Source organism: Erpetoichthys calabaricus, chromosome 10 (genome assembly GCF_900747795.2).
Source record: "Erpetoichthys calabaricus chromosome 10, fErpCal1.3, whole genome shotgun sequence".
Classification (NCBI taxonomy): domain Eukaryota; kingdom Metazoa; phylum Chordata; class Cladistia; order Polypteriformes; family Polypteridae; genus Erpetoichthys; species Erpetoichthys calabaricus.
The window spans coordinates 10,481,419-10,495,427 of record NC_041403.2 but is presented as its reverse complement, the minus strand read 5'-3'; the positions used below and the strand labels follow the sequence as shown (position 1 = coordinate 10,495,427).

General features: G+C 40.1%; 1 protein-coding gene across 1 annotated transcript in view; it reads left to right on the top strand.

The window, feature by feature from the left end:
• The window catches only part of scp2a (sterol carrier protein 2a), a 128,028-nt gene that overhangs the window by 78,529 nt on the left and 35,490 nt on the right, over positions 1 to 14,009 (top strand). Inside the window, exon 12 of the mRNA XM_028810867.2 lies at positions 857 to 1,010. Within this exon, the coding sequence (XP_028666700.2) occupies positions 857 to 1,010 (154 nt within the window). The remainder of the gene's footprint in view (positions 1 to 856; positions 1,011 to 14,009) is intronic.

Sequence of the window (14,009 nt, the reverse complement as noted above, 5' to 3'; positions counted from 1 at the left end):
TTCATCTGGTCATGTTGCCTTTCCATTTTTCATTGTTTCATTCTTTTCAGTGTCCCCTTTACTTCCTGCCTACTTATTCTTGATACTCGCCCTCCGCACCCAAATAGCACAGTACCATTGGACTTTCTTTATTCAACAGCTTTTCAAAGTACCTCGTCCATCTTTTCTTGTTGCTCACTCAGGTCCACTCCTTGCTAATCTTTCCTCAGCTTTATCTGACTAAAATCCTTCCCAGCCTTGTTTGCTATTCAAAACATCCTTCTCTCCTTTGGTTGTCTTATTTTTCATCCACCTCCAAAGTTTGTGTCTTGGCTCTCATGACTTCCGTCTTTGCCTACTTGTTTGCCTATACATTTCTCTGCCTTCCTCCCTCCCTGATTTGTACCATTTCTTTTTTGCCTCCTTCTTAGTCTTTATCGCATTCTTGCACTACCATGTCTTTTGTCCCCAGGTGTACATCATCATCATCATAATCCTCAATGAAGACTGCTTGATGTTGTCTAGTTTTGAATTTATATCAGCATCCTTTAAGGCATCCATTAAAATTCATTGATTTGGGCCTCAGTTTATTTTAAGGATTTGCTGTTTTTTTCCTTCTTGTTTTTATATTGAAGTTCTGTGTACTGATGGTGGGCTTCTCAAAATTCGACGTGTATTTTTTTACCCTCATGAAAGCACGTTCTTTTTTTTTTTGTTGTTGTTGTTTTTAAAATCGCTAATAATCTATCGATACTTTCTAGGTTCCGATAGCAGGACTTCTGATCATCTGTCTCTTCTCAGTACAATACTCGCGTCTGTCCTTTTAACCTTTCATTTGCTCCTCACTGACTTGCGTGCTCTGTGCTTGACTCCTTAGGTCTGGCGCAATGCGCGGAACTGTGCTGGCAGCTGCGCGGAGAAGCGGGAAAGAGACAAGTTCCGGGAGCAAAGGTGGCCTTGCAGCACAACATCGGCCTCGGTGGAGCGGTGGTAGTCACTCTGTACAGGATGGGATTCCCTGAGATAGCGAGGTAAGCAGCAGCGCTCCGTGTCGTTCAACGTCTGCCGGTTGTCACGTAACGACAGGTTGGACAAAGCAGTTGATTGAACGCTAGTTTAACAGCTGGCCTTGGTAGGATACAGCACGCGACGCGAAGAAAGGTGGATATTTGCAGACATATGCGTGAAGTCGGTCCGTACGGAGCAATCAAACGATAACATTAAAAAGAAAGAAAGCAGAAGCGGGAATAAAACTGCTTACAGATGGATAAGGAAGTCCATGGACTTTGCAGCGGCAGCGCGTCCTGCTCAGTGAGATCTCACTATACACAGTGACACGCAACCCGGTGTTCTGTCATTTCAGCATACTTTGTCAAAATAGCATACCGGTAGGTCAAACTGTATTTAAAAAAAGATGCATGGCAACAATAGCGCTGATAATGTTCAACAACTTACCTGACGTGTTGGATTTAATAAAAATAAGAAAACATTAGATGTTTCTGTTTGGAGCAGCCGCGCAACGTGCATAAAGTATCCTGCTGAACTCGCAAGAAACAACTTCAGAAAACTATAATAAAACTTCACTTTCAAACAGTACAACTACGTTTTGCGCAAATACCGTGTTAACGTTCTGCGCATGCGCATCAGCCCACAGTATGCCATTGTGATAGGTATGCTGAAATGTCAGAACACCGGCACTGGACATTTCCGCGGAAGCTTTAGATGAAAGTTTAGCGAGGCAGCCGGTTCAGAATTGTAAGTCGTTTCACGCGCTTCGATGTATTTATAAACGGTGTACTAATGGCTGATCATTTTTGGGTTCGAAGAAATGAGTGTGTGTGTGTGTGTGTGTGTACTGTTTATAAAGACTTGACAAAAACCTTTTTATTGCTTTCGCGGTTAAAAAGACAAACCAATTTAAGCTTACTTTTAAAATATCAGATTAATTACTTCTTAAGATAAAATAAAATTTTATAGACGTCCTCTTAAACCCACCCCCCCCTCCCCCCCGCAAAACACAAACAAAAAGCTCTGGTTTGGATAACAAAGAGCTGCTGCCGCTTGTTGGTTTAACTTTACAATAAACATCTATCAATTATATAGTGCCTTTCATATCTATCTGTCTATCTATCTATATATATATATATATATATATATATTCACGGCATTCGAAGTCTGTGTCACAATCTGGTTGTATGGGTGGTTACCTACCAGGTAACGCTTGTGGTTGCCAAGCAATCTGCTAACATCCACCACGGTGCCCTCAGTTTGTGAGGAGCAGATCATAGAATGGTTGAAATAGTTTACTGTCAAATAAATGCAAAGAGTACACGACACGTGTTTCGCCCTCATTCTGGGCTCATCAGGTGTACACACTCCACTGCACTCCCTCTCGGGTGAGGGCGAAACACGTGTCGTGTCCTGACACACCTAAATTGGACTGAAAATCTGCTCACAAAACTAAATGAGGCTTTTGATTGTTGTAGCTGCGTTTGTCCCAAATTACCAAAGTATGACAGCATTTAGTGTTCTTCATAGGATAGTTCTAGCAATAGTGTGACACGACTACAAATAATTCCATTGACCAAATATATTTGTTTAAAAAGTTTTAGTAAAATTTCAAAGTAAAACAAAAAATAAATGAAAACATAGGTATTAAAGAAAAGTTTTGTTTAAGGCTTACTTGTCTTATTTCATTTTTCTCAGTTTGGCCATGCAGTCTTACTTTAGGCTTTTTGAACATGGTCAGAAAGCTGTAAGCCATCTCCTATTTGCTAACGTATCTTAACAGTCCATGCTAGCAGTAGACTATTTCCTAACTGGCTTAATTAACGATCTGTTTTACAGATATGTTTTAAAAAGTTCTATTTCATGTTAACTAACAGGAGCTAAAGAGAGAGGTTAGGAGCACACGCTGATACAGCACATTGCCGCACGCACCACATGATAAATCAATTTAGGATCCTCGGATTAGGACCCAAGTGCAGCCATACGATGGGTGACACTTCAGCACCACACTAGTTCAGATAGAATGGAACCAGTGTGAGGTTTTTTTAGGGTGACTGGAGTGCCAATTCTGCCACCAATCCCCAGGTTTTTCCCTGCAGGTTGGAGTGCCTACTTGCAGGGCTGGATGCAGATTAATGTCATGCCCAGGACGAAGCAATTGCAGGTTAAAGACCTTGCTCAGGGACCCAATAGAGTAGAGTTACTTCTGGCGTTTACGGGATTTGAACTGGCAACCTTCCGATTACCAGTGCATATCCCTACCTCAGGGCTATACCATATTATATATATATATAATATATATATATAAAACTAGCTGAAATAGCTGGCATTGCCTGGCAGGAAAAGTTGTTGTTTTTTTTTTTTTTTTAAACTGTTTGAGGAAAAAATCTCTCTATTATTAAAAAAAAAAAAAAAAATTCTTGGAAGGAAACGAGGCGTGATTTTCTCGGAGACACTTTAATGTCCCGCGAGACAAGGCAGTGAGACAAAAGGACAGCTGCTGTACAGGCTTTTGAATGTTCAAAGCGCCGTGCTAAATGCAGATCATGCGGCGCATGCAGCAATCCAGCAGCTGATCGAGCAAAGAGGAGGTAAAAAAAAAAAATGTATTTGTTTCACATTGTATCACCGTTTAAGAGGGGGTTTCGGAGGTACGACTGCATCTCCTTAGCATGTGTTCAGCCCCCCTCTTCACAACGCAAGCGGCAGAGACGCAAAGTGCCTGGCGCATAACATGCCCCGGGTTGGGCGTGTTTGGCGAGCAAAGCTCCCTAGTACAATTTAAAAAAAAAAAAAACACACAAGTGCCTTGTTATATACAATGTTTTTAGTTTTTCCATCTTTAGCCAATATATAAAGGTTCTTGGGACACTCGAAGATACCACATAAAGTTGTTCATGTGAGAAACTCGCTGTGTCAAAATTTATTCCAGCAATTTTCAATGATTGTCCTTGAGATTTATTTATTGATATGGCAAAAGCCAAACGAACCAGAAAATATAGCCTGTTAAAATCAAATGGCAAATCTTTTGGAATCCGTGGAATTCTGGGAATGAAAACATCATCTCCTTTCCTCAGAATTTTTGCTTGTATAATATTGTGATATAAATTTTTAACACAAAGTCTTGTACCATTGCCCAGTCTTGGAGGATCCAGATTTTGAAGCAACATGATTGCAGCACCAATTTTCAGTTCTAGAGTGTGAGGTGGAAATCCAGTAGCATTCAATGAATTAAATTCTTTTGGATGAAATACAGATTGAGCAGGGTCCATTTTAGCGTCAATAGACTTGTATTGCTTGCTGTCGCTGGGTTTTGAATTTGTAGATTTAACTTGTACATACTGTCATTTTTGGGAGGCAAAATTGCTCTTTCGCACAGCTACTGATGATTTTTATAATTTAATATTTGGAAATGTGTTATTCTTCAGATTGGTTGCTTTTACGGTGCACACCAAAGACGTTCCAAGCGTCAACTGGATGATAACATACGTACAAGACCGAATCTGTAATTAGTCTCTTCCAATTGAAATTCTTTTACAATTAAAAGGTTAAATATTTTACCTATATAAATATCATAGCAATATTTGGTCTGTACTTTACCTTGATTTTGATAACTTAATTAAATTAGTTTTTTGATTATGAACGCATTAAAAAACAAACTTCCTATTACTTTTTTACGAAAAAATTGTAACACCAACACGTTAGCTACAATGCTGTGAAACAAATGACATTTTGTTCATTAATGAATAAACAAAAATTGCAAAGAGAGTCGCTGAATCCACAAAATATAGGATGTTTATGGTAGATAAAAAATAACATTGCTTACTTATCTTGTATATAATAGCCTATATTCATCAAAATCGTGGAATACGTTCAAGGTAGTGTAAAAACAATGGGAAAAGCAAAGCCTTTTTTTAAGGTTTTTTTTGACAGATTAATTTTGTTTTGTGTTGTAGTAATACGTTTTTAAATGCAGAATTTTTGACGACGAGAAAAAACGTCAAATTAATATTAGGGTGATTTCATTCTGTTATCGCTACAACAATAAAATTAATGCAAGATGAACAATAAGATGAGTACAATAATAATAATGCAAGATGAAAATACAGTTAACAAAAACAAACATTAAATGACAAACAAAATACTACGGATTTTGCATGATAAAACTGTCGGTTGCTTTTACGGACCAGACCAGAAACGTTCCGAGCGTCCACTGGATGATAATATTCATACTTGACCGCAAGATTGTTACAGTCTGCTTTATATATAAGATGAAAGAATTAACTTCTATATAAATTAAGCAAGCGCGTGAATTTAACATTAAATATTAACTTTCTAGGACTGGCTGTTAAACAATCATAATGTTGTATTTACTTATAAGAAGAGTTTGGCATTTTTCAAGTCAAAGTGATTTCTTTGCAAACATGGTATATATGCATGGTGTATACATTTGCCTTGCGAAAGTGTGTATTAGATTTCGGCACTTTCTAGAAATCAAAAAAAAAAAAAAATACCTTGCCCCTCTGACACTTTACATGGTGGGTTATGGGGGGACAGAAGAAAAGGTTAAAATTTTACAAATATGTCAATTTTTCAAGCCAATACAGTTGTTGAGTATTAACCTGAGTCTTGCGATCTCACACACACATTGTCAAATAGCTTATATGTGCCAGTTTTGAGCAACCAAACACCAAAACTATGAGATTCAGATATTTAAAAAAAAAAAAACAACCAAGTACAGTAGAACCTCTGGTCACGAACGTTTCCGAACACGTACAAATCAGCTTACGATCAAAAAGTTTGCCAAAATTTTGCATCTGTTCACAACCACACTCTCAGGTGGCGAACAAAAATACTGGCGGCCAGTTTCCCTATGCGCCAATGATTTCCCATTCTCCGTTTCCCATTTTCTTTTGTTTGCGTATACAGAGCCTAACAAAGCAGCTGATGTTGCAAAAGGAGTTACAATGTTAACCAAGCAGAGGCCTCGAGTGCTGGAAGAGGTGGAAAAACTGTTTCTAGTGTGGTTGAACGAGAAGCAACTTGCAGGGGATAGCATAAGTGAGGCGATCATATGCGAGAAAGCCAGGAAGATTCATGGCGATTTGCTGAAAAAAATAATCCTTCGAGTGCTGAAGGTGAGGAATTTAAATCCAGTAGAGGATGGTTTGAAAAGTTTCGCAAGAGAAGTGGCATTTAAATTTTTTTCCCTGTGCTTAAAACTCATAAAAAAATTGTTTACAGTGAGCGGTTCGTAAGGGTCTAGCGCAAACTCTTACAATGTTAGTTTTCTCTGTTGTTCAAGGTTTTCTCAGTGTTATTCAATGTTTTTACATTCAGTTTACTATTACACTCTGCATTCTGTGATAGAATTAACTGTTTTTGTGCTTAAAAAATATATATTTACATACAGTTTGTAGGTCTGGAACGGATTAATTGTATTTACATACAATCTTATGGGGAAATTACATTCGGGTCGCGACCAAATCGTGTCCAGAGTTCTGGAACAAATTACTCTCGTGACCAGAGGTACCACTGTAGTTTAGCTCAGCACTTAGTCTGACTGTGCATCATCTTTCACCACGAATTACCCCATAGTGGGTTGGTTTCCTCTCAAATAAAACAAATCACAGTAAACATTTCATGCCATGTGGTTGGTTTTGTTTTGCTTTACTTTTATATTTATTTGAGAACTTGCACAAGCAAGCAGAGAACATGTCCTTACCATAAGAAGGTAATATAAGGTTATTTCCACATCTCTTTTGTTGTCACAAAACATGGAAACATGGAAGGTGTGGATCAATACTCAACAACTGACTTGTCTTGGAAAAAATGGATGTATTTGGTAAGTTTTTAAGCTTTTACTCCAGGCCCCATATCCTCCATCATAAAGCACTTGTGCAGGAAAGATTTTATTTTAAAATTTATGGAAAGCACTTAACTTTAGAAGAAAATTTCTTGTGGCAAATGCAAATATACCACAGATCAGGTCTGGGAGCATGTACCGGTATAGCGCATTACCGCACCCACCACACGACAAAACGACTTGGGATCCCGGCAGATACGCGGCCCAGTCCCACCCTCCTGAAATGACCATCTATCTGCCGTTACATGGGCGTCCCCTTGGCCTGTTCCTCAATAATGAGGATTTTGCAAGCAGGATCACCCTCAGCAAATCGCACCACTTGGCTGTAGTGCTGTAACTGATGCTCCCTCACAGTGCAGGTAATGTGCCTCATTCGGGACTCCGTCTCTTCTGGAGAATTTAACTTTGTGTTGCTCACGGAGTCCAGTCTTCATCACAGGTCACTGGATAGCGTCCGTGTCTCACAACCACATGGCAAAACAGGAAGCCCCAGGACTCTAAAGGCTTGGACCTTCATCCTTTTACAGAGATATCAGGAGCGCCACACACCCCTTTCTAGTGACCTCATGACCCCAATGCTCACCCATTCTGTCTACTGACTTAATAGGAAGAGTCACCAGAGACATGAATGTCGCTGCCAAGGTAATTAAACCTCTCGAGGAGGTCGACACTCTCTCCGCAGACAGACACACTGCTGACTGGTATGCCCAATAGATCATTAAAGGCTTTTAATACACATTTGTGAAGAAATAACTTTGACTTGAAAAATACTGAACTTGTCCTTTAAGCTCCTACTTGATCACGCACAGTATTGAGCCAATTCTCCACAGCAAAACTTCATTATATATGCAGCTCGATACCTCCCTGATTGACAATGGACAAGTAACTCTTGTAAATTGTACACTTTGCTTTGTCGCCATTGTGTATTTCAAGGAAGCATGCATACTTGGCGTTTTATATTGTCCTGAGAATCAGTGTTTTTGCCTAGTAGAAGCCAAATGTATGAAAGGGTCACAAAATTAACAAAAACAAACCACAGACACTGCTCGCAGTTACTGGAAATATAATCACCATTTATTATTATTATTATTATTATTGGGCTGACATATTTATCCAAGACAAATTACAGCTATTTTTTTTGAGACAGAGAATTTATCTTTCTTTTTTTTTTGTTGTTTTTTCCAGTTGGAGCCCAGATAGTTAAATTGACTTTTTCATAGTCACAGAGTATCAATAGCAGGATTTGAACACACAAATTCAGAGTTTGAACACCTAACTCTTAAGCACTACTCCACACTGCCTTGACCACAGATGCATTGTAGCTACACTCAATCATAGACTAGAAGCACCTGGAGAATATAGCTGGAACAAAATGAAAGAAATAAGCAAGCTGTTTATGAAGTACATGCCTTTGTAGTATAATACAATACAATTAATTTTTGTATAGCCCAAAATCACACAAGAAGTGCCACAATGGGCTTTAATTGGCCCTGCCTTTTGACAGCCCCCCCAGTCTCGACTCTCTTAAGAAGTCAAGGAAAAACTCCCAAAAAAAACCCTTGTAGGGAAAAAATGGAAGAAATCTTGGAAAGGCAGTTCTAAGAGAGACCCCTTTCCAGGTAGGTTGGACGTGCAGTGGGTGTTAAAAAGAAGGGGGTCAATACAATACAATACAATACACAGAACAGAAGTAATCCTCAATACAGTATTAAAATAAAAATATTACAAGTACGGAGCAGAATTAAATAGATGATATCATATAATATGATTTGTTTAGAGTCCTGGAGACCTCGGCCATCAAGCTGCCTCCCCCATTTGGCCATTCCACAGCTGAGACCACGCTGGGCAGCCAATCCGATGAAAGGACCCCTCTACCCCACAATTCCTGCGATCCTCCAACAGGGATGACTTTACCTTAGGCAGGCAAAACAACTTGGTAGGTGGGCCGTGGCACTGAGTGCCACATTTGACTACAGAGAAGAGAAACAGAACAGGTGAGGGTTAGTAACAAATTAGAACTATCATGTTAGTTATGGTCCTGCGGTGGGTTGGCACCCTGCCCAGGATTGTTTCCTGCCTTGTGCCCTGTGTTGGCTGGGATTGGCTCCAGCAGACCCCCGTGACCCTGTGTTCGGATTCAGCGGGTTGGAAAATGGATGGATGGATGTTAGTTCTGTTTTAGTGCTAATGATTAACAACAGAGTGCAGTCTGCACAGGTAATCATCAGCTCTAGTCAGGGTGTGCTAAACTGAAGTAGTGAGTCTTCAGCTGGGATTTGAAAGCTGAGACCAAAGGGGCATCTCTTATAGTGGCAGGCAGACCACTCCACAGTTTAGGGGTTCTGTAACTAAAAGCTCAACCTCCCACTGTTATTTTATTAATTCTTGGAATCATAAGCAGACTGGCATCTTGAGATCTTAATGTGCGCTCTGGTTTGTAAGTCATAAGTTCAGACAAGTAAACCGGAGCCATAGTGTGTGTAAGCATGTAAAGGTGATAGCTAAATTAAAAATAGTCACAAAATAATAACTCTTTAAGTGTGCAAAAGTTGGACATTTCCCAAGTGTTTAGATGGGGAAAGATTGGGAAAGTTTTTAGATTTGCTTGCTGGACAGAAGAGATGAGGCTAAAAAGGAGGATATGTTCTTTTTGCCGGATGTCTGGCAACCCTACTCATGGCCGTGTAATTAAGTCCTCTGCTGTACTGTCTTTTCACCCTTGGACCGTATGGCCAGATATACTGTAGCTGCAATACCGCCATAAAGTTGGCTGACAATTTCTCCATTATAGGCTTGATCACAGACAATGATGAGACAACCTATCGAGAGGAGATTCGGATCCTACCAGAGTGGTGTCGGGACAGAAACCTCTGTTTGAATGTCAGCAAGACTAAGGAGATGATCTTTGATTTCAGGAAGCAGCAGGTAAATTGCCTCCCCAGTTGCATTGGGGATGAGGCTGTGGAAAGAGTCAACAGTTTTAAATTCAAGGGGGTACCATCACCAGTGATCTTAGGTGGACAGAACACACTTCAGCAGTCATCAAGAAGTGACTGTACATTTGAGGAAGGTCCAAATGTCTCCGTCGGCAGTAACTTTTAAAAATGTGCTGTAGCGTTCATCCTGACATGGTTTGCTGATATGGCAGCAGTTCAGCTGAGGGCCACAAGGCATTGCAGAGTATAGTGAAAACAGCATAAATTATCAGTGGCACACGGACACCATCTCTGCAAGACATATTTGCCAAGCACTGTCTGGGAAAGGCAAAACAAATCATAAAGGACCCCCATCACTCTGCACGGACATTTTTCTTTCTCTTCCCCTCAGGCAGGTGTTATATATGGAACTTTTAACACTCCCATTTGTGAGATTTAAGAAGAGTTTTTACCTGCAGGTAATAAGGTTGTTCAACTGTCATATGTGATAATTCGCTCAGTTGACTACAGAGAGTTTAAGTGCCACATCATCTAGTGTACATAATATGCTTAGTATTATTTACTGTGATTCTTATCATTCTTATTAGATTTCAGTTTGAGTTGGTTTTGAGCCTGATGTTTTATGTTGTTAATTGTGTCTGCAGGGAACATTACGCAAGTAACAATTTTGTTGTACGCGTGACACTAAAGACCTTGACATACTGTAAACTTAAAATTTATTGGCAGAATTTCTTTTCCGGCATTTTCTTGTCATATTGTGGTATTGTTTCAGCTTCCTCAGAGGGATTTTGACTTTGCCTGTTTTTTGTTTGATCACCGTCCACCTCCTAATCTAAGAACTAAACTATGGCTGGTAATATTTTGACTGCACAGTGCTTGCTGCAATCAGTTGCAATTCCAGAGCTGGTTGCATCTTCTAAGTTTAAAGCTGTTTTTAACAGAATGATGTGTAGTCCCATGAATTCTTTAAAAAAAGCAACTCAAAACTCATCTGTTCAGGAAGGCTTTTAGCTCTACTTGACTTTATTACCCTTCTCTCAGTTTAGTTCTCTATCAAGATGCTCATGTACCCTGTATGTGTGTGTGCGAGACCATCAATTATGTTGTCCGTTAGGCTTTTTATTTCTCTGAATTCACTGTCATAATCTTCTTATTTATTTATCTGGCTTGTACAATGCTATATACTGTATACCCTGCCGTTCTTTCTTATATTCTGTAAGTGCCTTGAGCATGGGAAAGGCGCTATATAAATGTATTATTATTATTATTATTAGTGCCAGCTGTTATTCTGTTTTGGCCTGAATATCAGATGACCCTGATTATGAGACAATTTCCCCTTTTCCAGCAGCTATTTTTGGGAAGAAAAATGCTTTATGGAATGCAAAATCTTTATAATGAAAAATATTTTTTTGTCAGAACATATAGGAATTTAATCATATTGCTGTAAAAAAAAAAAAAAAAAAAAAAAGGCAACTATTTGTTCGTTGGCATGTTTAGTGTGTAATACATTACAGTGTATTATTTGAATAGGCAGTAGGCTAAATGGTATTACAGTAGTGCACACCTTTTATTTTGATTAATTTTTGGCTAATGACAACTTGCAGTAAGCCTATCACTATAGTATTTTATAGTTTTAGCAAGTGCATCAATCTATAAACATGCAATTTAGCCTAATTAGACTCTAAAACTACATCACATTTTAGTAAATGTATTAACCTGAACATACCGCAGAGCAAGTGCATCAGAAAGGGTGGAGCAGACTGTGATGATGCCGGTCCGCTACAGACTCCCTCTTCCAGGCATCACGGCCAGACCGTCCGAGGTCGGCTCTCCTCCCTTCTTCCAACACACTCACGTGGTCGCACCTTGGAAGCCTAGGGAGGACACCTGCCTTGCTCGCCACACTCCACCCGAATGTTCAGTGGGACGAACTAGCCCCTAGACCGCCACAGCTAACGCTCCTTCAAGGGGCCCCAGCTCGCACTGCTTCCCCCTTCCAGGTGGCCAGATCGATCGCCAAGACTGCCTTTAATGTCTTTTAACCTCTTTGTGTCTTTTTTCTTTTCTTTCATTTTCTCTCTTTCCTTGTGCCGACCCGTATATATACACTCACGTCTCTGTGGGCGCAGTCCCTTAATCACATGGCAATGAAGCAATTGAGAACGATCGCACCCGCACGTGCAGGTGTGACTTGCTCCAGCTGCCTCATTAACTCCCCACAGTCGTGCAATCGCACCCACGGAGAGCGACATGGTTCTATGGATTTAAAACTGGCCCTTTTTTGAAGCCGCGGACCCGTTATACCACACAGACTTTTTTCCCCCACCTTGAGAGACTTTACTCCTTTAATATGGCTAATGACATCCTTCACATATTCTACAGCTCTGTGATGGTCAGTGCAGTTTTTTTTTAATGTGATGTTCTGAGCTGGTAACCTAACTTCGAGAGGTGTTTTTGTCATTTAATGACCTACAAAAGCTCATTGTTGGGTTTCAGAGGAGCGACTGCTCCCCTTGGGGTGCGTTCGGCCCCCCTCTTCAGAACACAAATGGCAGAGATGCGAAGTAGCTGGCGAGCGAAGCGAGCAGGGGGGTGAACCCCCTAGTACAAAATATAAAGTAAAAATACATAAAACAAATTAACCTGCACTTTACCTTTGAAAAGAATTGTGGCTGGTGTGAGGGAGAGGAGGAGGAGGAGGAGGAGGGTTATTGTGTAGGACGACTTTCACTCCAACTAACGGAATCACTGCTGTCTGTTGGCTCACTGGAATCTTTTTCTTTTTTTGCGACTTTAACAAGGAACCTATCCAATTACAGTTGCTTTTGCCTCCTTTTGAGGATTTTGCGGAAATGTGACATCGCATTGTCATTAAACAGATTCATCGCTCGTACTGCTACAGGCTTATTCGGGTGGTGCTTATCTACAAAATTTTGGACTCTTTCCCACATCTCCCTAACCTAGTACAGTTACTAAAGAACAGTCACTACACTTGGACGCATAATAAAAAAATGCATTACGCACACAGACGCGGTCACAATGCTATAGTAAACCGTATACGCTCGTGCGGATGTTGACTATACGAGTGAGGCACGTCGACTGAGACCGAGCATGGGAGACGATTACCCACAATCCCACAGTGAGAGAAAAGAACCATCGGCTCAGTTGGAATCACGTGACGCTCGGCAGACAAAGCGTAGACATACTACTCGTATTTCAAGACCTCTCTCATTTATCAAGTTAAAATGTATTAAAAATTTTTGCTTGTCTTGCAAAACACTTGCAGGCCAAGTTACTCGCAGTCCAAGGTTTTACTGTAATGTAAAAAGAGGCCACGATGGCATCACTACAGCCTTTAAACGTAATCTTGAACAGGTTAGGGTGCTAAAAAGTAGCCTGATGATTCACTTTGGTAACAATGAATTGCTTTGTATGTTGTGTGCTTTCAGTCAACTTAGTAAATATGTTAGTCGAATTGCAACTAGAGGTGTCTGATTCAATTATGGAGTCTGAGTTGAAGGTTTTGTGTGCTGACTTCACTTCGCCGGGGCTCCACGCAAACTCTGCTTTATGTTCCCCACGGCCATCCATACAGCAGAAAGATGTAACACAATACGTTTGTAGTGCAGGACACCAGCAAAGTGCTACAGATGGGACCCAAATATCATTGTCATACGTGGCAGATGCACCTCAGATAATAAATGTAAATATATTAATAATGCAGAGTCGTGCAGTGCCAGCTTTTCATGACTCATTGTCCTGATAACAACTTGCTTATCCAGTTGTCAGTATTTGACTGAAGACAAGGATGGTGCAGAGGATCCCCTTTTTATAGGTTGTGCCTCCTAGGAATTTTTGATGGCTTTTAGGCAAGTGCTATTTAAATCTGAGTTCTGCTAGGATTTTTTTCTTGCTTTAACCACTGCTGTAGCCATTACCACGATAAAAGTACAAAAAAAAGCAAGTACAAATGTATATGCAACACCTAGAATCGTTCATGTAAATGTGGATATATTTAAATGTTTTTTTTTTTAATTTCAATATTCAAACCTTAATTTTTTGGCTAATTTGACAATCCTGTTCTGGATTTGCAAGCGACCCCTTCTGTACACAATACCAGGATACGCTGAGTTGTACATGGAGGTAAAATAGATAGATACTTTATTAATCCCAAGGGAAATTCACATACTCCAGCAGCAGCATACCGATTAAAAAAAAAA